General features: G+C 39.6%; 1 protein-coding gene across 3 annotated transcripts in view; it reads left to right on the top strand.

Annotated features, from left to right (window-relative positions):
- TMCC3 (transmembrane and coiled-coil domain family 3) overlaps window positions 1–26,070 on the top strand; it is a 94,508-nt gene extending 68,438 nt beyond the window's left edge. For all 3 annotated transcript variants that reach the window (XM_083401070.1, XM_083401072.1, XM_083401071.1), the window contains exons 2-4: window positions 15,377–16,293; window positions 16,862–16,997; window positions 18,294–26,070. In XM_083401070.1, the coding sequence (XP_083257196.1) occupies window positions 15,377–16,293; window positions 16,862–16,997; window positions 18,294–18,596 (1,356 nt within the window). In that variant the 3' untranslated portion in view covers window positions 18,597–26,070. The remainder of the gene's footprint in view (window positions 1–15,376; window positions 16,294–16,861; window positions 16,998–18,293) is intronic.
- Window positions 26,071–26,376: the final 306 nt, after the last annotated feature.

The raw sequence follows: 26,376 nt of genomic DNA, 5'->3' as shown, positions 1-26,376 counted from the left end.
AAGTTTGACAAAGGCTTGAGAAATTGACATGTCAATATCACTAGCCTTCTCTGGAATCCAGTCAGATGTTGTTGGAGCTGGAGAGATTGCACACTGTCAGCAAAGCCGCTGCACATGCTTCAGCCCCTAGTGAGTCAGTGGTTCTACACTCAGTTTGTGCATAAAGAAATATAGTACAGTTGTGCTGAAAATGTAATAAATTTTATTAGCCTGTGAATAAAAATGGAATGAGAAGGGGAATACAAGGAGATACAAAAACCTTTTTTTAAAATGAATATTTTCTGTATTATCAGAACTAAATAAGCAAATGGTGTAAAACCTGAACAAAACTGCTAGTAAGAAAGGAGCTGTAGTAGTTGGTCCTAATGTTTTGTTTTGTTTTGCCATGTAATGTTAGTATTTCAGAGCAGTTATTTCTACTGTATTTGCACTGGGTAACTGTTAAGCCACCCTTTGTAGAAAGCATGTTATGGTGTATCAGTTTACTATTCTGTTATGCAAGTTTCATAGCCAATTTAAATGTCAACTCAGATTTCAGGGGAAACAAACAACTGGTTTCATTCTCGCTTCTATATTTTCACAATGACATTGAAATTGCACTGCGATGACACACACAAATTAAGAGTTACATTTTCTTGGTGGGTGGTTGTAAATCATTCTGTGTTGCAGTGATACCTGGTCATGTGACAGTATAAAATAGACACTCTACCAGACTTTGAATAACAGCAATAGGAAACTCTCAGAGATGACAACACCAATCTGTATTATGATGAAAGTTTCTGTAGTCCATGAAAGCGTATGCAATCATCATTTGTTGGTTTTTGAGGTGCCACAAATCATTTTTCTGTTTTTGCTCATCTGGAAATGTTATGTTATAGTAATTCTACTTTTGATTTCCAGAAGCTATTGTTCTATAATGCTTATTATTATTATTATTAATTTGATGCTGATTCTGAGATTATTTCTTCTTCTTTCCTTTAGATATTCTTTCAGAATATCATACTGATATTCCTTGCATGCTTATACTTGGGAACTTTATACTTGTGATCTTGAAGTATTGGGCAACAAAACCACTACGTATTCCCCTTTCTACATTTGTGTATGCAATCTTTTCAGATGTGCGTAGGCAAACTATGCAATTTGTACATCACTTTTATCACTCATTGCTTGTTTATTCAGTACATGATAACTTATCACTGACAGTGTAAATCACTGTAGTCAATGTTGTGCCCTCCTGATGTCCTTAGACTTCAATTCCCATAAGCCCGAGGCAGCATGGCTAACAGTTAGGGATTATGGAGGCTGTAGTCCAACAACATCTGTCCGTCAGCCTGTTAGCTACCCCTTCTATAAACTACCTCTTTTGAAAAGCATTTTGTTTGTTCCATCTGTGTTGTTTGATCTGTGATAGTATATCCACACAGACACTACTCATGCTGCACTTGATGGTACTCTGGCAAAATTCTGAAGTTCAAAGCACTTACCTTTTTTCAAGAACAATTTCAGCTAACAGAGATCTGGACTAGCTACAGCATTTTTTTTATATAAAAAAGTAAGTTCAGAATACATTAAGGTTAAAAGTTCAAGCAAATGTCTTCTTGATTTAGTTAGGTTACAAAGATGAGAGAGTAAGGAAGGATTGTTCGTAATAGCTATGTTAAGACAGAGAGCACTGCATTTTGTAGGTTTTCAGGGCTATATGCTCTGCTTTGTTCAGCATGTTACAAAGGCAGGTGAGATAGGCCTAATTATTCATTTTCTGTATTTCTTTAGTTCAGAATAAAATAGCACGTAGCAAAGATTGAAATTAAATGTTAGCAAGTGCAAAACATCAACAAAGCAACATAGCAACGATGTAGTGGCAGGGTTTTTTAAATGCAAAGTGTCTGCTCAGAAGTAAGTCTTACTTGGACTTGCATCCTAGTATGTTTATCCTAAATGTACATAAGAACACAGGAAGAGCCCTACAGGTTCAGGCCAGCAAGTCTAGCATTCTTTTCTCTGCAGTGACCAACAGATGCAAGCAGGATCTGAACAGAACTGGGCTCCACCCACTTGTGGTTCCCAGCAGTTGTTGTTCCCAGCAGCTTGTATTCAGAGACATACAGTACTGCCCCTGACCTGACATTGGAGGTAAAACCTAGCCAATGTGGCTAGCAGCCATTGATAGCCTTATTCTCTGTGGGAGCAAAACGATTATTTTCACAGTAACGAAATCAGGAAAGTGACTTCCTTCCTTTAATCAACTATTAGTTGAGCTTCAAGATAATCTGGTTCTTTAATCCTTCTTTTCCCTGTCTTGCATAAATTGCAACCACCATTTACATTAGTTGACCTCATTTTCAGCCCTTGGCTTCAAGTTGTTGCTGGGTTTTTCTGGGGCGGCGGGGGGGGGGTATTTATATTTATAATTTTAAACAATACTGTGACATGAAACAGAAACACTGAAGTATAAAAAAGGAAAATGCTAGAAGTGATTAAAAAACAACATTATTGGGAAGCACAGTGTGGCATGGATAAAGCATAATGTTACAGATCTGGTGTAACAGAGTTTGGGGGGGGGGTGCAAGGGCACCCATAACTGCTAGATTTAGTGAATGTTATAAATTAGTAAATAGTAGCATTTATATACTATTTGGAGTTTTGTAGGGAAGATGGCAGGCCATTGAAAGATACAGGCTAAGCTACTTTCCCAGCTCAGGGCCTGTGGCGCTTGCCCTCCTAGGTGGGTCATAAGGAAAGGGTTAAATGAGTGTGAAGTGATTGGCCAGTGGGAACCCAAGAGGAGGAGTTAGAGTTAGTGTTGTTAAGGAGTCAGTTGGGAGTTGGAGAAGGAAGAGGGAGGATAAGTCTGTGGGTTGGTCTGGTTTCGATGTAAGAGAGTGGGAGAAACTGTTAGGAGGAGTCAGATAGATAGTGAGATAATCAGCTGGGAGTTATTAGGAAGGTTTAGGTCAGTAAAGAAACTAAAATTAAGAAACTGACAAGAATAATTATCTGAAACCATAAGCTTGTTAATGCTTATAAAATAAACTTTATTATTTGTTTTAATGTCTGGACTCAGTGTGTACCTGAGAGAAACGGGTTGGTGGCAGCGGGGAAGTGATCATAGTGGTGGCACAGGGATCAATAGACCGTCAAACACCCAGGGACCCTGTGTGATCGCCACAGGACCTCACCTGGTATAGTTGTTGTTAAGATGCTGGAAGCAAATCATTAACTCATCAATGGAGGCTCTGGCAGTGAGGGGAGAAGTTTGCCATGGTGGCAGGGTATGGATGTTGTGTCCCACATGAAAAATGTTGCCCTTTTAAAAAAACAGAGTTCTGGAAAGGGGGGGGGGCGAGCAGAGAGATGGGGAAGAGCTGTTTTCTGCAAAGGCTGTTGGGCAGAAGAAGTGGGCAGAACTCCATGAGCTGCTGTCAAGGCCAGAACCACCTTGGGAGGGTGGGACAGAGGCATGCAGATGGCATGCAGGATGCCTGGGACTTCAGGGTTGCACTGCTCGGAGGAACAAGTGCCTCGTGAGATGATCTCTCTCCAAAGTAGGTAAAGGTAAAGGGACCCCTGACCATTAGGTCCAGTCATGGCCGACTCTGGGGTTGTGGCGCTCATCTCGCTTTATTGGCCAAGGGAGCCGGCGTACAGCTTCCGGGTCATGTGGCCAGCATGACTAAGCCGCTTCTGGCAAACCAGAGCAGCACACGGAAATGCCTTTTTCCTTCCCACCGGAGCGGTACCTATTTATCTACTTGCACTTTGACATGCTTTCGAACTGCTAGGTGGGCAGGAGAAGGGACCGAGAAACAGGAGCTCACCCTGTTGTGGGGATTCGAATCATCGACCTTCTGAACGGCAAGTCCTAGGCTCTGTGGTTTAACCCACAGTGCCACCTGCGTCTCCAAAGTAGACCCAGGTGTAAATATGTGTACAATAAACCATATTTCTTAAAGACACAACAGTCTCTGCCATACCTTGATTTCCGGTGGAAGCACAACCTTGGGTCAGCTCCTGGAACCCCCTGGAATCTTGCTATCATTTGGCAGAGACTGGAGGTGGTGCAACCTTTGTAAAAATAGTTTCATAACCCAAAGTGCTGCTTTCAAGCATTTGCTGTTGCTTGAATTGTAAACAATGCGGTCATCATCCAGGTGATTAAACTTGAGTTTATAGCCTTCTCTCTGAGTATCACTTTTCACAAATAGCATGTTTCAGTTTCAGCTAGTGTTATTCATGCCCTTTGGCTGGACTTCCTGGGATGTCATGGGACAGCTCCAGGGGTGTGGGGGGAATTGCTAATGGGACACTAAAATTAAACTGCTACTAGTGGTAGCAGTGGCTTGGCATTGTTTCCTTCATGAACTGTTTGATCTCTGACACCAGTTGCCAAAAGCAACCTAGAGAAGTTATTCCATTCCTGTCCTTTGACCAAGGCCTAGTATAGCCAAGTAGGCCCTGGTACCCAAGTCCCATAATTCACCCCCCATGCCAATCCACCAACCATTTCAGGTGAGTGGGCAGTGCTACTATCTCTTCAGTCATCATTTTCAGTCTGTGCCAGACCAATTCCCTTACTCCCTGTGTAGCCACTTAAACTGCATGATTATAAATCCACTCCCTGACTATTAATCACCAGTCACTCACCAGCAACTACTGGAATACTCAAAGGTATTTTTTATGCAACAATGGGCACAAGACAACATTTGAATCACATTCCCCACTTGAAGGTAGAGTCCATTGAGTATAACTGGTAGGTATATTTAATTCCTAAGGCTTGCTTCACACACACACACACACACACACACAGTGGGGAACATTGTGCATAGGTTATCAACTTACTGTGTTAAACTGTAATAGGTCTAAACTGTCATTCGGATCACTGCACAGAAACCATATTTTTAAATGATGTTTTAATAGGAAACATAAAATTTCATCTGCCTGCTGAGAGCTGAAGAGAAGACTTAGGTATCTTACTTTCTTCATGTTAGATCATTGCCAATATTGTAATATGTCAAAGAATCAATTTTCTAAACTTGTTAACAGTTTTTCTTGTGGAAGTCTAGTGAGGTTTTTAGACTGTTGGTTGGTTTCTATATACATTCAGTTTATTTTGTGCTAGAAACAGCAGCTTGATGCTAATCAATGTCTACCTGTTCACACACATGGCTTCTGTTAATGGATTTGTGGTTATACGGTGGACTGGCGATGAAGTGGTACATGTGCCTCTTGTTAGAGCCAGGAGAGACATTTTTTAGAATAATTAGTCTATTGGGAAAGGAAGGCTGCAGTACCTTTTAAGGTTGAGTAGGAGTTCTGGCAAGCAGAGCTTTTTAATCCCTATATAACAGGTTGCACCTGCCCTCTATATTGAGGTACAGAAAGCAGGTCTGCCTGTATAGTCGCTCACTGAAAGGTTTCTGAAATCAGAGTCCACATAAAATTTGATCAGAAAAGGTTTTTTTCTTCTTCAGATCTTCAGAAAGTAAGGAATAGTATTCTAAATCTTGTCAAAAGCCAATCTCATCCAGCAGCCTGCACATGTCAATACAGTGGTACCTCGGGTTAAGTACAGTACTCAATTTGTTCCGGAGGTCCGTTCTTAACCTGAAACTGTTCTTAATCTGAAGCACCACTTTAGCTAATGGGGCCTCCCACTGCTGCTGCGCTGCCGGAGCACAATTTCTGTTCTCATCCTGAAGCAAAGTTCTTAACCCAAGGTATTATTTCTGGGTTAGTGGAGTCTGTAACGTGAAGCGTATGTAAGCCGAGGTACCACTGTAGCCCAGTCCACATGTCACATTAAACCATAGTTAAAAACAATGGCTTAAAATGAATGTGTATCATGCTGCTCCTCCTTTTCCGCTCTTCCTCGGCTCTGGCTGCACCAGTTTGTTTCTCCCCAAGCACCACAAGTAAGCAAAAAAGAAAGCTTGATTGCCACTTGATTGTTTGGAGCACTCTCCAAACAAACTGCTTCAGATGCAAGAGGTTTGGATGTCGCAACCAAGCCACACAATGGCTTGTTCCTTGGCAGGGGAGAGGAGCAGGAGTCAGGGGCAGAGCAGAGTGGTACGTTTTTGGCATTGTGCACTAGCTCACTGCGAATTCACAGTAAATCATAGTTTGCTTTTAATTAAGTATAGTGTAATGTTACATGTGAACCACAACACTGAGGAGCTCACAAGTAGGGCAAGGTGGAGACAGACAGAGGTAATTAGGCACTGTATGAAGAAATGCTTCCTTTTGAATCTATGTCACTGGATGACTGAAGACCAGACTACATGTTTGCTTAAATACGTAGCAGGCAGCTATGTACTTTGTTTTTCCTAACTAATTACAGGGGTAGAAAATTCCCCCTCTTAGATTCCTAGCCATGCCAGGGAGCAGAGGGTGATCTCACTCAAACTACAGTGTGGGAGTGATGAAGACATAAGCTTAACCTTCCTGCTCACCCCTAGGTTCTGTAACTCCTGTGGAAAACAACATAGTTATGTATTAAAATGTGTGGGGCCCTTTTGGTGTTTGGGAGCATAGAAAGTAAATTATCTATGGAAGTCTAAATAAAGTGGTGCTGCTCGTTGAAAACAAACAAATAATTTTTGTTCTTTCCATCCTATGCATGGTGTATCTACCGCCTATGTCACCAGACAATGATTGGTTTCAAACAGCCCTGCATGTTTGGTCCATACAGTGGTACCTTGGGTTACATACGCTTCAGGTTACAGACTCCGCTAACCCAGAAATAGTGCTTCAGGTTAAGAACTTTGCTTCAAGATGAGAACAGAAATCGTGCTCTGGCGGTGTGGCAGCAGCAGAGGCCCCATTAGCTAAAGTGGTGCTTCAGGTTAAGAACAGTTTCAGGTTAAGAATGGACCTCCGGAACGAATTAAATACTTAACCTGAGGTACCACTGTACTTGGTTTTTGCTCCACGTTTCTTCCTGGTAAGTAGTACAGTGGTACCCCAGGTTGAGAACTTAATTCATTCTGGAGGTCCGTTCTTAACCTGAAACTGTTCTTAACCTGAGGTACCACTTTAGCTAATGGGGCCTCCTGCTGTCATGCACTGCCGCTGCGCGATTTCTATTCTCATCCTGAAGCAAAGTTCTTAACCCAAGGTACTATTTCTGGGTTAGCGGAGTCTGTAACCTGAAGAGTCTGTAAGCTGAAGCATCTGTAACCCTAGGTACCACTGTATTACAAGCACGTGAGAAGCCATCTCCTTTTGAATAACTGGCAGTGGGATGCAGTTCCTCTTCCTGAAGCCTTCTGATTAATTCAATTCTCAGAACCTATGTAGAAAAAAACCAAATATTGTTTCTGCCGGAGAGATAATGGGCAAAGGTTATTCTGATTGATGGGTGCAATCTACAGATATCTCAAACTTTGTTTTAATAAGGGTTTTTTGCTTTCCTGGACCTCCCTTCTATTTTAGCCTACCTGATTCCAGATAAGGGAACAGAATGAGCACCACATCACTGGCTCTAAGCTGTTCGTCTTTCCTTTGTTAATACTGAGATTGCAGCTGCCAAATGAGGTTTTCATGGCTTTGGAAGGCTAATTACGATAATATTTGAGAACGCTGTTAACAAATAGTGTTGAGGGTATTAAAAGCGATGCCTGTAGCTGAATTGGTTGTCCTCTGTAGTATAGGAATCTTTGAATCTTTTGGTCAAATGAGATACTTAATGAGTTTTTCGGTCACAGCACATTACTAAATTAGATGTTATGTAATAAAACAAAAGTACTTGCATACCATATGGACTTTTTATTTTGGAACCTGGAACAGACGATTTCATTTTTAATTAATTTAATGGAAAATGAATAGTGAAACACAGTGGGTGATAGCCAACGTCTTGTCAATTTTAGGGTAGATAAATGGAAAACTATTAACTTAAGTTAGTCCTGAGAAGTTTTGATTTTGACAGGTGTACTCTGGCTACATAATTGTTAATAATATTATCTGGGGTATTACACATCTTATCAGTTTTGACATTCTGATAATGAAATACTAATAAGTGACTTTTGAAAATAATAAAATGGCATACTGTTTAAGAGAGTTAAGGCAGGGCTTCTGAGATGCATTTTTGTAGAAAAATATTGTCTGTAATACATGTTTTTTCTAGAAAAAAAACACTTTTATAACATTTGCTTATACATATATGAGAAATTGTATTTCATTTCCTGATAATATTTTATGTATAGCACACAGACCTGAGCCCTGTTTAGATAATAATTTGTCCTACTAATTTTAGCTTCTGTTTGTAAGAACATGAACAAAAGGGATCTCAGCAAAGTAACTCTCTCTAAGAATCAAAGCAAAACAAAGATCAATAATAAGACAGCATTGTACATATTTTCATGGGGACATGAGTGGAAATCCAATGCCACAGAGAGAAAGGAAATTAAGGACTAGGGCGGTGTCCACATTGATGTTTTCATTTTATCTGTGTGCACAATTTCCTGTTAACAGTCAATGCTCTCTGTGTTTTGATCTTCTTGTACAAAACAATGCGCAAGGATTAGAATTACAAACATTTCCATGACTGATGTGGAATTAACTTTTGTTGACACTTTCTGTTGCCACATTACTAGCCTAGTTTCTTCAATGTTGGGAATTTTATTATTTATTATTATTTTATTATTAAAATAAATATTGGGGTGAATGTGACCCCTGTACCTGATAATGCCATTTGCTAGGTTGCCTACAATCCGATAAATAGGATTTATTATAAATGTAATAATAAATAAAATATTCCCTCTGAGGAGCTCAAGGTGGAATAAACCATTCACCCGCTTCCTTGTTTTATGTTCACAACAACTCTGCGAGGTAGGTTTGGCTGACGAGTGTGACTGGCCCAAAGTCAACCAGTGAGTTTCACTTCATTTCACTTCAGTGGTCTTAGGAATCTGTGGATGAGTTGAAAAGATATGGGGTTAAAAAAAAAAAAAAGACCACTAAGCAGTCTGAGAACGAGACCAAGAAGAAAAACATAACTATCACAATATCCAGAGAGGCCATATTATTCTAGCCCTCAGGTTTGCTGTTCCTCTCAATATAGTTGATTAAAAGCAGCAGCTCCATCTGCTGGCACTTGACAGTCACTACGCACAGAGTGCATTTTAATGCCTCTCAAATTCTATGTGCTTGCACACTTGGTATAGTTAAGGTTAATATAATCTTAATGATACCAAGTGGCATTCATATTTGTATAAAACTGGTCTCTGAATGAGAAAATGCATGCATTTCAACTGTAGGGGTTTTTAAGGGTGCTGGGAGAGGTAATCTACAGTTCCCATGATTCTTGGAGATTATTTGGGTGCCTTAAATATATGGTTGTGTAGGCAGGCCTATTGGGACACGGGTGGTGCTGTGGGTTCAACCACAGAGCCTAGGGCTTGCCAATCAGAAGGTCGGCGGCTCGAATCCCGAGCTCCCGTTGCTCAGTCCCTGCTCCTGCCCACCTAGCAGTTCGAAAGCACGTCAAAGTGCAAGTAGATAAATAGGTACCACTCCGGCGGGAAGGTAAACAGCATTTCCGTGTGCTGCTCTGGTTTACCAGAAGAGGCTTAGTCATGCTGGCCACATGACCCAGAAGCTGTACACCGGCTCCCTCAGGCAATAAAGCGAGATGAGTGCCCCAACCCCCAGAGTCAGCCGCGACTGGACCTAATGGTCAGGGGTCCCTTTACTTAGGCAGCCCTGCTTGCAAACACTGGGAGCTTCCAGTCAAAAGCTTCTTTAGGAGCACAAAAAGTACACCAGGCAGCATCTCAGAAGTATATCCTACCCAGAAATGTTATACGATGTTAGTTAAGTGATAGTAGTACCCGTGCTTATTCTGCTAGTCAACAGGCAGCAATCAGAACAATCCCCAGTGCTTGTAGGTGTTAAGCATTCTGAATTGCGCTGCTGGGCATTTGCAAATACCCTGCCTAGACATGCAGAATCCCAGGCTGTCTTACAGTCTTATCATTTCAGTCACAGACACAGCAAAAATAATGTTTGAATATGTTTCTCCAAAAAATGATTACATCTTACATTTCCAGCGACGCAAATACTGGGAACAGACTGTGTGTTGATGAAGCTGTTAGGGCACATCTGGAGCTGCCTCTTATCCTTCAATCTAATTTGCTAACCGTTGACTCAGGACACAGACAGCCAAAGCTGCTCCCCTGGGCAGCTCTTGGAAGCTGCATGAACATCACAGCAAGGATTAGCACAGGTTTTTTGTTTTTTTGTGACCTGGCTTGATCCTCTGCTACACTGTAAAGGAGATAATTCTGTGTGGGTCACCGGAACATACATTATGAGCACTGTGCATGGCATGAGCACATTGCACATTCTAGGGTGTGCACATTTCACGTTTGCTGATTGTGACAGTCCAGATGTGAAGCTGCTCTTGCATAACGCTTGTATATTCGTCTTAGAGTTTAATGAGTGTAATCTGGATAAAGCTATATGCTCTTTAGTCCATTGGAAACAACAAAAGATTTCAATGAGACTACTTTGTCTAATTTTCCTTCAACTGCATCATTATTTTCATTATCCCCATTAACGCTTTCTCCCCTCATAGTAAACAAAAGGTACAGATAGGTAATTAAATCTACAACAAATCTACATTTGCAAGCAAAATGTGAACAAAGATTTGGTCTTCACTGTAGAATACTTGGAAAAGAAATGTTAAGGCGTATGGAACACTTAGAACACTAGTCCTTCTGCTGATAACTCTTTTCAGGATAGCACATGCTGGGCAGATTTTAATAAGTTCAGTATTCAGTTTTGCAGTTTCATCACTTCTCTTTTACAATATACATCTACAGCCTCTTCTGCAGCCAAAATATGCACATAAAGGGTTTCTTACTCTCAGTATATAGGAAAATGGGAAGGGTTGGATAACAATAAGCAAATGACTCACTTGTGTACTGTCTGCATGATGGAATAATTTATAGAGTCGTGAAATGCTGTAGATATATATTCTTTCAAACTAAGAGTGATTATGTGTTAAGGAAGCTACAGCTGAGCAATGGCATTTGGGGAAGTTCCACATGACAATGTTAAGTTTATTTTCTCTCTGCATAGTGCTTTCCTTCCACACAGTGGGGTATATATGGAGAAGTATATGTGTGTAAATGATAGACCACAACTATTTCAGCTTTTAGCTAGAGGTATGTTACCAAAATTAGCTGCTGTGCATTCCTTCTTAGCACATCTTTCTATCCTGGAGAGTAGCATACAAAAAGGAGAAAAGAAGCTAAAACCACACAGAGATGCTCTTGTGTTGAAACAAAAGGAGAGCATGTTAGCTGGCTATCCAGGTACAAAGGGGAATTGCTGAAATATTAACAAGATATCATTAAAAATAACTAGCTGCTGGAATTTGGAGGAGAGCAAAGGATAATGGTTAGATTTTGACAAAGTAGTTGAACCTGACTCCTATTGTTTTCAGTGTGTACTAAGTTCACCTAACTTAGCTCTGGGTCCACCCCAGATAAGTGTGGCACGCCTTTTACTTATTCATGTTCACATACTTACAATGAATATTGTAATGGGAGATAGTTAACATTGTGCTCTGGTGAGTTGCTTTCTGACCAGCACCTCAAAAACAAATTATTATGTTAAGCATTTTAAAGCAACTGACAATGAAACAACAATATATATATATGAAACAACAAGCAGCCAGCAATTTTAAAAACAGCAGTTCACCAAAACTTTAAATTCAGTAACATGTTTTTAAAATGTAGTAGGTTTCACCTTATGATAATATAGGCACTTCACAGATCTGCCCAGGAAAGCTATTTCAAAGGTGAGAGGCTACCACTGAAGAAGCTAATTCCCCAGCTGCCATTCACCTCATCTCCTGAATATTGGGTTACCTGTAGACCAGTCTCAGAAGCAGATCTTTCGGGAAGATTTCTGTTGAAGAAGGCAGTCCTTTAAAAATCCTGCTAACAAGCCATTTGGGGCTTTAAAGGTCAAGAACAGCCCTTTCAGTTCTGCCTGAAAACAGACTGATAGCCTCTATAGATCTTTTAGCACAGTCAAGTTGTGCTGAATCTGCCCCATCCCAGCCTAACAATTTAGCTTCCATTTTCCATTTTCTCATCTGCTCTATCCACCAGAGCCTTTCTTTGCATGCAGGGAAAGTCACTGAAGGTTTAAGGCCAGTCGAAGCCGTTCCCAGGATGTGGCCACTGTCACATGCCAATAGTTTCTAGGAGCCACAGGTGAGAGCTGAGTGCAGAGGGGACCAAAGATGGGCAAACTACCCCAGAAAAAGCACAATGTGTCCCCTCCCCCCCACCAGAGGTACTACCCCTGCTCTAACACCCCATGGCATTAGTAGGTAATGTGATTCTGTGTGTATGTTGTTTCCCTCTAGCTAGCACTATTTACACAGTACCAGCTTAACATATAATTGGTTGTTCTTTTTCTCAGTTTGGACTGAAGCTGGTGTGGGGAATAATGCATCAAAACACAGTATTTAATTTTTTTAAATGACAGATATGATTTGAATTACATGTAGATACGAATTACAACTAATGTTACGTGTACACTGCTTCTCAGGCCAGCAGTGGTAGTGCACTGGAAGCAGAGTGAATGGGGTAAGTTCGCAGCCTTAGATGAACTCTCCCCTGTTCCTTCACTTGCCTTTTGTCCAGTTTTATGGCATGTCATAGGAAACCACAGAGCTTGGGGAGCAATTTACCTCTGTGAGGAAGAGAGATTCCATCGTTTAAAGTAGGGAGGAAGAGGGTCAGAACAGCAGCTGTTCAGGCTCATGTCTTGGTATATGCAAAATATTTTTAGAATACTTTTGTACTAAAGGAAATAAACATTTATGTAGGATTGTGAGCAGATCCACCCAGCCTTGGAAGTATGTACATTTTGTCCTGGGTAACATTGCTGATTAGATTTTGTATATACATGTTAGTTAGCCGACAATGTTAGTCTGGGTTTGCTGTGAGTCGAGAGGGCTGAATTGTTTTAGGAAATGAGTGGCTCCGTGTTAACGTACAAGAGTTAAAATCATGAAGGTCTGAGGACGTTTCTGCTTTTGGTGCTGAATTGCTGTGTGGCGTATTGCATGTCACTGTAATCACTCTGTGGTCTAACTCCCAGAATTCTTAAAATCCTTGTGGCAATATGTCACACTATCGATTATACATTTGCAGTGTGTTGTACGCCTATTGAGTAACAGTTATAAAGTGTGACGGATGAACATGCAGATGAATTCAGAGTTGAGATTACTTTTTTACCGCTTTCAAAAAGCAAACCATATTGGATATTAGATCATTATTATGGAATAGATGCTGCTTTTATAAATATAATTATTATGCCCACATATAGGAGCATCTTATAATTCATAATTCTTGTCAGTTGTTCAGTGTTAGATCTGAGATAATATTGAAATGCTTTGGCTCAATTTGGATTGAATTTTGTTCAGCCAATGCATTTGTCATTTCATTAGCATGGCAGACCATTAATCTCATTCATCAAAACTGTCCTATACTGTGAACTGAGCGAGCAATGACATGTTCGACTACTGCCTTCATTTTATTTTGCATGGATTGTTAAATTTTGTTGCAAGCTGCCTAGAGAATGAAGGCCAGGAAGTAGAATATAAATATTTGAAATAAACTAATAAATCTTTACTAAAATACCAACAGTGATATTCTTCCTTCCTGTTTGGAACATGGCCAATCTCTAAGAAAAAAGTTTCTTCTTAAAATCTGTTACCAAGGAATTCAGCCTCACTGTCATTTTAAGTATGCCTCTAGGCCAGGGTGGTCCAACACATGGCCCCTCAAGGCCCTTTTTGGTGCACGCGCGCACACACACACACACACACACACACGGCCCTCACGCTTCCTTCCCAAAGCTGAGTAAGCGAGCCATTGTGCTTTGGAATTATGGTGTGTGTGTGTGTGTATATAGTCAGCCCCTTTGCTTTCTCTCATCAGCAGAGACTTCCGATTTAGTCTGGCTATTATGTGTGGTAAAAATTCATTCATGTTTAATTAAAAACACCTACCATAATTTGAATGCTAAGGCTGATGGTGCACGTATCTTTTGTGATGAGCATGTTACATCTCATCTGCACTGCATATTACATCCTAGTTAGAATAACGTTGACCACAGCCTCGTCATGCATGTGTACAAACACTACATAAGAAGTGTTGTATAAGGGAACATTTTCATTTCTATGGGATTTGTTGTTGTTTTTTCTAGGCAGTCTTGAACAATTAAAATTATGTTTTGCTGCAATTAAGAATCAGGATAAGGATAATAATGATGATTACCTCCTTTATTGCATTGTGTGACTATGCTTATCAGGTCCAATGTGCAAAGTATCCACTAGGTTATAACTTAAGATACAGTACTGCTGCCTTGTACATTGCACCACAAACCAGGTTCTCTTATCATCTTAGCACTTTTCCACTTCATGACTGGATAGTTTTTCAGACTTAGGGTACAATTGAAGGTATATTACTTGCACTCAGGCTGTGTAAACACTATAAAGCACATTCAAAGCACATTATTCCTTCCTCAAAGAATTCTAGGCACTGTTATTGCTGAAAATTGTAACTCAATGAGGGGTGAATTTCAGTGCCCAACATACTTTGATTGAGAGTATTTGCTTAAAGTGTGCTTTAAAGGTATAGCGTGTGTGCTGTCTCCAGAAGCATACTTACTATGTATCTGTCAGATGTACATAATATCCATGAGCTGTGAGGAACTAGCTCTGCTCATTTGCAGGGGAGGGAAATAATGTAGTATTGGATCAAATTGCTAGGAGTACCAGTTGAGCTACAGAATAAGAGGTCAAATAAGAAAGCAATGTGTTGCATTGGCTACTAAGTTGATAAAAAGAACTGAAGAATTTGCTTGGTCTGAAATTCAGGAACAGTTGCTCATCAAAATTAATATAGGGAGTGTAGTTAGGAAAATGGAGGATAATTTATTTGTGTAACAAACAAAAAACCTTATGGATTTTTTTAATCTGGAAGACATTTGATGCCAGTTTTGAGTAATAGGGCACTGTTTTGGTATGAGCAGCATAGTCTACTCAGAAGGAATTGTTATATTCAGTTGTGCTTATTCCCAGGCAAGTGTGTACAGTATAGGACTACAACATTAGATTCCTAATATTTACTATTTTAGGGGATTGTGTGGTGCTACCAATGTTTATACTAGTGTTCTCATGCCTGAATGAGCAGAACACTTATTTCCCCATTGGCCCAAGTTCTTGCATTGCAATAATGTTCCCACATCACAAATAATGTCATGCTTTGTGATCTTATATTAATTTCTTCTTAGAATTATTTACGAATTATTTCATAGAAAACTAAGGTTGAATTTTAATCTCTTATAGGTGGAAAGACATGACATGAATACCCTCAGCCTGCCTCTTAATATTCGCCGGGGAGGTTCGGACACCAACCTCAACTTCGATGTACCTGATGGTGTGTTTGAGTTTCACAAAGTAAAACCCAATGCAGACAGTTTGAAGCAAAAGATTCTGAAAGTTACGGAGCAGATCAAAATAGAACAAACAGCTCGGGATGGGAATGTGGCAGAGTATTTGAAGCTCGTGAACAGTGCGGACAAACAACAAGCGGGTCGAATTAAACAGGTATTTGAAAAGAAGAATCAAAAGTCTGCCCATTCCATAGCCCAGTTGCAGAAGAAATTGGAACAATATCACAGAAAGCTCAAAGAGATAGAACAAAATGGTTCCTCCAAAAGTACCAAGGATACTTCCAAAGACAGCCTGAAGGAAATCCAACATTCCTTGAAAGATGCCCATGGGAAATCTCGTACTACTGGCCAGAGCAATGAGAGCAGCAAAACAGGTGTTCCAGGAGTCTCCTTGACACCGCCAGTGTTTGTTTTCAGCAAGTCCAGAGAGTTTGCAAACCTGATCCGGAATAAATTTGGTAGTGCTGACAATATTGCTCACTTAAAGAGCAGCCTGGATGATTTTAGGCCAGAAACTACTTCCAGGGCCTACGGCGGAAGTGCTACTATAGTGGCCAAGCCAAAATACACCAGTGATGATGAGTGCTCAAGTGCAACATCTGGCTCTGCGGACAGCAATGGAAACCAGTCCTTTGGCCATGGTGGAACAAATGCTCTGGAAAGCCATGGGAAACTATCAATTCTCTTTGAGGGACTGCGGGAAATAAAGGAAGCACAATCCCAGTTGGCAGATGACATTGAGAATTTAAAAGTACAATTCAAAAGAGAGTATGGCTTTATTTCTCAAACGCTGCAGGAGGAAAGGTACAGGTACGTTATTATGTTGGCCAGTTGAAATTGATTTTCACAGGTAGATGAGAATGTGGTGGTGTCAAAGCAATGCAACAAAGAGAAGAATGAACTAAGTACCCTTGAACTCCACCCATGACAATGATCAGCTGCATGTACTACATAGGCACATGTTAACACTTCCCCATCATATATGCACCTGAAGAGGCTACCACATTTGCTGTTAGGGTAATGTGTGAAGTGTATTCTCAGAATTCTCAGCAGGCTTATCAGGTGAGCAGTCATGGGGTAAAAAAACTCTTGTCATGTTAGTTTCTATAATCACATGCAAAAACTTACAACTTAGTGAGAATGGCAGTAATAATAATAATAATAATAATAATAATAATATAAACTTACTTTTTAAAAGGTTTACAATGTTCAGCTTGTATTCAAGGTACTATACTTTTCTAATGCCAGTAGGGTTTCAGCGCAGGGAAACAAAAAGTTACCCTGATAAAGAATGGTGATGATGCAACCTACAAATAAGGAGGGAAGCACTTTCATTAGATTTCACATAAAAGCCAAGTAAATTTTGTTTTTTTTTAAGGTATGAGCGATTAGAAGACCAGCTGAATGATCTAACAGACCTCCACCAGCACGAGACAGCCAACTTGAAGCAAGAACTTGCTAGTATTGAAGAAAAGGTGGCGTATCAGGCCTATGAACGGTCACGAGATGTCCAGGTACCAACTTTTGAAATTAAGTAACAGATTATTTTTTTGTTTCCAAAGAATTAGCCACTGTGGTCCAGTGATGAAAGCACAGGATTTTTTAGACTGAAAGATGTGAGTTCCAATTTAAGACTAGATTTGGGCCTTTGGAGATGGAGTCACTCATGCTTCCTATTCTTTATGTCTTTAAAAAGAACTTTTGCATCTCCCTCTCAAAGAAATACTGTGAATCCAATGCAGCTTTATTCAGATGACTAAGTCCCCACTGCATTCAATAAAGCTTATTCCCTTTCACGTTTAGGATTGCAGCCATAAACTCATAGCCAGAGCTTTCACATCTAACCACTAATTTTTCACATTTATCTCTGATGGAACTATAGTGTGGAAATGACGTTGCTCTTGCAAGATAGGAACAACTGCAGTTCTCCATGGGAAAAATTATAACCTCCCTCACTAGCCTGTTGTGGGAATGAACAAAATAAGTATAGAAAAGCTCTGCCCGGACACTGAGGTCCAGCTCCGAGGGCCTTCTGGCGGTTCCCTCACTGCGAGAGGCCAAGTTACAGGGAACCAGGCAGAGGGCCTTCTCGGTAGTGGCGCCCGCCCTGTGGAACGCCCTCCCATCAGATGTCAAAGCGATAAACAACTACCTGACATTCAGAAGACATCTGAAGGCAGCCCTGTTCAGGGAAGTTTTTAATATGTGACATTTTAGTGTATTTTTTATCTTTGTTGGAAGCCGCCCAGAGTGGCTGGGGAAACCCAGCCAGATGGGCGGGGTACAAATAATAAATTATTATTATTATTATTATTATAGAAAAGTGCTATTGAAATAATTGTTCACCAAGCTTTTAATCAGTCCGTGTAATCAGAGGATATGAGACTGAACATGAACACTGGCCGTTGCACAGTTCTCCTTCAAGGAGGAAAAAGACATCTATAATTCTGTGATTCTGTGTACTGTACATTTATGTATGGCTGGAGACAGGCAGGGGAAGAGTGCTCTTGTGTTCAAATCTGGTTGTCCACCGTGAGAACAGGATGCTGGACAAGATGGGCCATTGGCCTAATCCAGCTGCCTGTTCTAATGTTTTCGTGTTAATACATTTTCAACCTTGAGATGCATAGATTTATAGAATTGTAGAGTTCGCAATCAAAGAGTTGTAAATTGTTTTGCTAATTGATTTATGCACAGATGGGGGTAATGTCCTTAACCGACCAGATAGAATGAAAATGTATTTTATGTATGAAAGTGATGGTTCCTTAACTTTTCTTTTCCCCCTTCCCCTTCCTATTTTATACGGACAGGAAGCTTTGGAATCTTGCCAAACACGGGTCTCCAAGCTGGAGATTCATCAGCAAGAACAGCAAGCCCTGCAGTCAGAAACCGTTAATGCCAAAGTCTTGCTGGGGAAATGTATAAACGTAGTCTTGGCCTTCATGACCGTAATCCTAGTGTGCGTCTCCACCATAGCCAAGTTTATAGCTCCTATGATGAGAAGCCGTTTCCATATCATTTGCACCTTCTTCGCAGTAACTCTTCTTGCAATTTTATGCAAAAACTGGGATCACATTGTCTGTGCCATAGAAAAGATGATCATACCAAGATGAATCCACAATGCCCAGAGCATTTTTGTTTTTAAAAGAAGAAATACTTCTAAACAAACTACCAAATCTTTAATTTTGCAGTTTACCTGTGCAGACTAAATGAAGACTTTTCTATTGGGTATTAAAATGTGATGGTGATAACTCCTGGCAGTGTATTTCACCTCATCAGTCACCTTATACGAAATGAGGTGAATCTGCTATAGACTAATTACTTGTGTAAATCTTTCTGCCTTAATCTAATCTACTTTTTCTACGCTGCAGAAATCCTGAACAGTCAAGTCTTGAATACATGATCTTAACTAGACTGGGGTTTAGGAGAAGAATAGTATAAATAAGAAACAGCAATCCTAGTTGGGAGGTTGCATATTCATGAACAGTCACCTGCATCATTCCACTTTACATAGTAGCTACTGTTCCCTTATGAAGCATATGCAAACAGTAAGCTGAGATTTACACACCTTGGAGAAGTGCACATTTTTGGCATTTCCTGAAGACAGATATTTATAAGGTAGAAACCGTGATGGAGCTTATTATCTCTCTTGCCTGCTGCTGACATTGGCCCAATAAGTCAAAGAGGATTCTTACTTAAACCTTGCCCCAAAATTGTTTTTGCCTTACAGATTAGTTTATATTATATATTATATTCCATTCCACTTCTGTTTCATGATCTTAAATATATATACATAGCTGTCCCAACTGTTGAATAAATGAGGATCTGCCAATCATGTGGTCCAAACATGGGTATTTATCTCTTTTTGATAAATCTATGTTGTCTAATGGGAACTACTTTTTGGTTGAAATGCAGTGATAGGAGTCACTCATCACATCCCTTTAGAAACCTGCAGCTGTCTAGTGACTGATGTTGCCATGAGCAAATAAGAACAATAGCATGCAGTCCAAACAGTATAATCTTTTCAGCTTTTGTTTTCATTTTCCCTGTCCTTAGTTGTTTTGTTTTTTTTTTTTACTTTTAACCACCAAAATATATTGTCTGATGTATTTCTCTGGTGATAATTTGTGATGCTCTCCCAACATCTAGCTATAGCAGGGCAGTATTTTCAAATCAATGTCTTTAGCCTAAAATAATACCGCAATCACTGTGAAGTTTGTTTTGAAATAAAACTTCATGTATGAAAATACTTGTATAAGATATGTGAATAAATATGGTTAGGAAGTGAAAAGGTGAGAAATACATTAATGGTGCTTTTTTTTGTTTGTTTAAAAAACGATGAAAAGGCATCTGCCAATTTAATTATCAGCACTGGTTGCAGAAGAATGTTGTAACAGTAATTTGCTTGAATTCTAATGAATTTCCCTGTTACACATGTCCCATTAATTTTAATGGGGTTCACACTAGAGAATGATGAAACTGTTAAGTTTCAGTTTCTCATGAGTTTCACATTTTTATAATTTTAAGTTTAGTTTACTACATTTCTGCACCCATTTGCTATTTTATGTTTTGGTTATGCATCTTACAGTAATGCACATTTCCCCCTAATATATGCATTTTTGTACACATCTTTGGGTTGGAGAACTGCGTCATGAAAATTAGCAGAACTGTGAATTTTGAAAGCTACCTGTATTTAAATTCACGTACATTGTTTCAGGAAGTGTGAATAAGGTATGTTCACATTGGGCTCTTCCATAGTGTGGTTTAATGGGAACAGTAAGTTTTCCTGTACTTTCATTAATTTTCCATTGTCCATATAATGTTCTCCTCCAAATCACTGACCTCCCTCAGTTTGGATTCTTTCATACCAGGGATGCTCCAAAAGCAGAGGGCATGAGAAAATCTGGAGGAGGAGAGACTGTGACTTGGAAGAGAATGCCATGTGGACAATGGAGAATTAATGGAGGTACTGGTAGGTTACTATTGACATTAAACTACAGCATGGATAAATCCATTAAGATGTGAACCAAACCAGATTTCTCCCTCATCTCTACCTCACACAGGAGAAACTGTGCTCTAAGGGCCCTTCCAGATGCAGGCATCTGCCTATGAATGTAATTGTGTAGAAGACTAGCACTGTGCTGTTGCCAGCCTGCTAGAGTAAGAATCCTGCCTCTCATGGAAGGATCAGGGCTAGTGTTTACTTAGCAGTTTTAGTGCTAGGAAAGCACTAGTGGCAGCACTTGTGAGAATTGTATTTTGCTGAACAGTGAAGGCTTAGTAAAGGCTGTGCAGTTCTCCTGAGAAAAGCCCAGAGTTTGGAAAGCCCCCTTGAGGCTTGGCATAATTTCAGGAGCTAATTTGCTAACGATGTAAATACTGCTAAAGTTTGCACTTTAAAAATGGTTTAGAAAATCAATATGTGCAATGTTTTGTTTTCGTGTTTTTTTTAAAAAAACAAAACCAAATGTGGAACTGAACTTGCTGACGACAAAGACTAAGACATCTGTCTATATATACAGCATTGCTAACTATATCAGTAATCGAGAAGACAATGGAGACACAGGCATATATTATAAAAAAAATGTCCTCCATTTTCCTATTTATTCCCCAATATTCCCTTATTGTTGCATTAAAATCTCTAATTTGAGGGAGGAAGAGTGTGGATGCGTGTACTGGGTCTGTTCCCCTCCAATGTCAGAGCCTGTGGAGGCTTCGACCTCCATTCTACAGAGGGAAGAGCTTCTCAAGTGATGAGTCTGGTCTTGCACATGTAAATTCCCTGCATGGGATGTTAATGGTTCCCACAAGGAGCTTCACCCAATAGAAGAGGTCCCTCCTGCAGATGTTTGCCTTCCCAATACATGGAAACAATGTTGGAAGTGCAATTTATGGAATAGGGCCAACAGGCTTGCTCTGCTTCTCCCCCTCATACAGTTCAAGTATGAGACAGAATACCCAAATAAACTGAATTCTTTGCAGAAGATCCCAAAGTACCCCTAATTTTTTTTGGGGGGGGGAGGAGACTAAACTGGGTGCCTTAATCTACATCATATCCTCTAAAATTTTCAGGATAATAGTTTGTTCTTTTTAGGTTCTTTTTCCCAAACCTCCTTTGGTCACATTTGGCTATTTTCTTCACCAGTTACATTAAAGGCCAGGTTCAGTGACTCTGATAGGGTTGCCATACGCCCGGAATTTCCCGGATATAGCTGCCATTTGGCCCTCATAAGCAGCATCTGGAAAGAAATCACTGACATGTCTGAGGAAATCTGGATGTATGGCAGTCCATGTCGGAAGTGTAGATTTTGGCGAACTTTGCCCCACCCCAGCCCCAAAACTCAACAACTCAAATTCACGAGCGGACTTTCAAATTTCAGTGGCACCCTGTGCGAGGCCAAAATTTGGCACCTCCCCTGTCTCTCAACTTCCGTTCTGCTCAGTTCAATACGTCATAGTTGTGATGCACTGCTGAGTTGCCTGGGCTCAATGCCCAGTGCTGCAGAACCAGCCATGCTGCCCTAAATTCACCTTTGGTTCCACAAGTGGAAGCCAGTGCAAGGAGTCAACTAGCATAACAGGGCTTTTCCCCCTCCCTCAAATCTGCTCTGGAGAGCCGTGAGAAGCCCCAAACAGCCTGCGGAGAGAAGATAATTCCTTGCCTGACAAAATGATCTCTTTAGCGTTATGTGGAATTCCACTGTAGGAGTTTATCTCCTATGTCCTCTTAATCATGAGTTGTTGCATCTTGCTTATGTATTTTGACCGTGGCTAAATTTGTTCCCAAAGTACCTTGCCTGAACAACAGCAAGTTTTTGCAGTAGCATATGTGCTGTTGTTTTAAAGCTAATGTGCCAACTGAGTAATTTCCCGACCCTCCCCAGCACTGGCCTCATGTGTTTCTTCTGGGTAATGGCATTTATTTTTCTTGGGACTTTGTCCTGAGATTACTTCCCTTCTGTTCAGGAGGATTTCCCTTGTTTTGATTACCAGCCCTTGTGACGCAGCTGTGGAACATCTTGCTTTTCCTTTGGTTCAACAGTGCTTTCCCATCTTTATTCATATGAATAGAACTGTAAGTATTGACAATAGGGATATTCCAGTCCATGAACTTGACACTATGCTCCAGACACAGAAAGCTTTCTCTGCTATACATCTGTTTGCATCAGGCAATTTTAAAAACTGTTTCTCCCTACCTGCAAACTACTAAGGATTCTCTTATATACTATTTAATTCTGATTCTAGTTTAGTATCCTTTTCTCTTTTTTACCCCCCTCAGGTGCAACAGTCATTTTTTCTTAATGTATCACCCATTGCTGCAAATGAGTAATATCTTGTTTACACTCTCCTATTTTACATGTATAGTACTGCAGGCTGGCCTATTGAGATGATATGTAAAATATTGGGATACTTTACGTTTTACAAAATGTGGGATTCACTTGTTAGTAGCTTTGCTATTTTGAAGAAGAAACAAAAAAGATCAAATTTTATACTGTTTCCTGTTTCTTACTAATTTATGGTGCAGTCTTCTAAGTAATGATATAAACCACCATTCATCTCAGTGGAGCTTATGTAAGACCTGTTGAAATTAATGGAGCTTGTGCAATGCTTGACTCTACACAGAAGACACACTCTAGTGGGAATTTTCCCCATTTACATAGGAATGGGGATAATTCCAAAGGCTATCCAAGTGAGTAGCACATGTTATGTCCAAACAGTGTCTTTGTTTACTTGAACCTTTCTTTAGACTAGCTGACATTTTCTGTTTCTGGTCCTATCTCAGTTCCATACCAAATAGCTAAGATAAATCGAACATTTAACAGCTCACATTATTTTAGATTTTGATGCCACCAAAACACCTTCCAAACAGCAGAACAGAATTATATTCCAAAAATCTATTATGTGGCCCAGAAAAATTAATCTTCAACATTTATCCAAATACACTGTCATTATTTCTGTGTCAGATGTAGCTTGCTGTATTTATATAGCTGCTGTAATTAGCTAGCATCTAAATGATAAAGCAGAGGAGTTTAGCTGTGCTGAACAGCAGCAGCAGGATGTACATTCAGGTTTGTAAGGAACAAAACCATCACTGTTAATTAACTCGGTGTATAATAATGATATTGCCAGGTTTGTACAATGTCACAGCACTTAACTGGGATTGCACAGACTTGGTCCAGGGATTAAATGTAGCTGCATAAAAATATTAGCTCACAACTTCACAGCACAGTTCACAGAACCCTAAAGTCCCATTGTAAAATTAAAAAGCACTTGCAGACTTGGCTTTAATTTATTGCAATAAGGACATGCCTAATTGAAACCAATGTGATCGTTCCAAATGTGGGAACAGAGGACTCCTGAATCAGAGGTAAGCCACTGTAGGAAGGAGGTATAGATAGGCATGCAAAACAATTGCTGGGTACCTGAAGAAATCTATTACCAGCTTTCTTCTAGACAACAACTTGGAGGATGGAAAAAAGTGAGAAGTGGGAATCCAATAGAATTCATGCCCAGATACAGATTATAAGCAGAAGTTGGGAGCCATTGTAGCTAATACTGGCTTGGCTAAGGGGAAGGTGCATTGCAATCTGAAGAGGGAGAGAGCAGAACACTTTTAAGGCATCAATATCTTAAAAAGGAGAAATACCTATTGCCTTTTGGCTGTTGTTTTTAAATAGAATCTTCAGTTACTTTAAACTTTCCCAGGCCTTTTGCGGTAGCACTGATTTTGCTGGGCAGTTATACTGATGCCAGTGGAAGTCCCCCCAAGTATTATTGGAAATTGGTAAGGAGGCTTTGACAAGCACAAGGACCATAGCAGACCATTGAGCACAGATGCCCCCTTCATTCCCCTCCCACCCCAAAGAAACCCTCTGCAGTTTTTCATGAGCAACTTCTGCAGCTGCAGAACATGTTAATGAAAGGCACAGATGAATAAGGTGGTCGTAACATTCAAGTTGTTAGAGGGCTGCAATGCAGAATTTGAAATTCTGCTGTGTGCATACCTTTCAGTGAAATTGATAATCCTCCTTAAGCCAAAATAATAGTATATAAATCATTTTGTTTCAGTTGACTGAAATGGGAATCACTTGATTTTTAATGGAGTGCTTGAATTTACACCTGATCCTAAGTATATTTATTTTGAAGAAAGTTCTAATGATGTCAGTAGCAAACCATTCCTCTTACAAACACAATCTATGCTGATTTGTTAATCAGATTTTCACTTAAACAAACAAACAAACAAACCTGGAAGTTACTTTTCCAAAATATTAAAATAGGAATGACCGCACCACCATCAAATAATTAATCTACTATATTAGTAATTTGTTTGGTGGTATTGCAGTAACCATAACTGGCACAAAACCAGATGCTTCTAATCAAATTTGTACACATCAAAACAATGATCTCTCTTAGAATGTCAGGTCCCACATTTTATGATTACTTCATAACAAAGCTTTGTTTTAGACAAACTCAGCTTCTTTGTGGGTGTACTAGTCAGAGGTTCACAGAAACATCCAAGGAACCAAAGTGAATTAAGAGTATACTCCCGTGGAACTGCCTTTCGTATTCACTTTGTGACTTCTTGTTATCTTTATAAGACTTGTGTCTGCAAACATGCATGTGTTTGCACTCATATCCTGTTTATGTGTATGTGTAAAACTGTAATGTGTGATGCAGATCTGAGTCAAAAGATTTAACTGCTACAATTTCCCCCCACAACAGAATCATGAATTATCATTTACCTTATCATCACCACCATTATTTTGGCCTTGTATAGTGTCTTCTTCATGGAACACAAAGGTGCTTTTACTTTGTCAAATTCTCAATTATACTAGGTCTTGCTACTTCACTACTGAATATATTTATAAATAATTTTAAACATCAAAAATCCATACTTTATGTTCTAAATATAAATCATCAATGTATTTTATAAGACTGTTTAGCTTCTTAGAAAGAATTTAATGCTAAGAGTTATATATTGCACTGTGTCAGTGTCTGCCTGGTTTGGTTATAAATGAAATGATGTGACTATAGAATAAGGATGTGCAAAGTAGAACTAAGCAGATAGCATGTTTACATGTAAGCTAATTCTGCATTAAAAAAAGATTATAGATTTCAGGCAGAACCTTTCAGGTTCCTGAAATACTCATGGAACCTTTAATGTCTTGGTTTTCGTACAAATCTAGGTTTAGAATCTTTGTTCTCAGTATGAATTAAAACACTGTACATACTGTTTGCATGGTGACTGGTTGAGCTGTCATGTAAGATTTTAATTTATTGCATATGTTTAGCGAATTAAGTTGCTTCTCAGACTTTTCCTGACTCTTGTTTTTGTAAGTAATGCCAATTAGGTACTGTGGGGAAAGTCTACTTAAAAGTCTTCTGAACAATCCATTTTCACTGAATGACAACTTTGTCTCTGTGTATGTAACATACAGTGTAACCATACCACTTACATTTTGTGTGGCACTGTGTAAATATAAATGTATTTGCATTCTTTATTGTGTTCTGTAGATTTCATAAGATGATAATGACTGCCCCAAGGAGCCACCTTAAAAAAAAACAAAATAAAGGTTTTTAAATTTAGTTGTTATTATGCTGGGTTTATTTAAAATATGTCAACTATAAATTACATTTTTTTCTGTTTTCAGAATGACAATAACTGCCAATAAGAGAGGAAAACATACATGGTGGGGGTGGGGGAGACACAAACATAATAGCAGAGAAGCAATTAAAGTAATGGAGTTGGCTGGGATGGCTCAAGACATTTTGTTTCCTGAGATGAAGGAAACGATGGTGACTCCTCTAATCTATGTACAAAAGTTAATCAGACTGGCAGCTGAAACCAAGGAAGGCTGTATTCACACTTCCATTTACTGTACACTCACTATC

Source organism: Podarcis tiliguerta, assembly GCF_965153285.1.
Source record: "Podarcis tiliguerta genome assembly, chromosome: 10".
NCBI lineage: Eukaryota > Metazoa > Chordata > Lepidosauria > Squamata > Lacertidae > Podarcis > Podarcis tiliguerta.
This window is presented reverse-complemented; position numbering and strand designations above follow the sequence as displayed.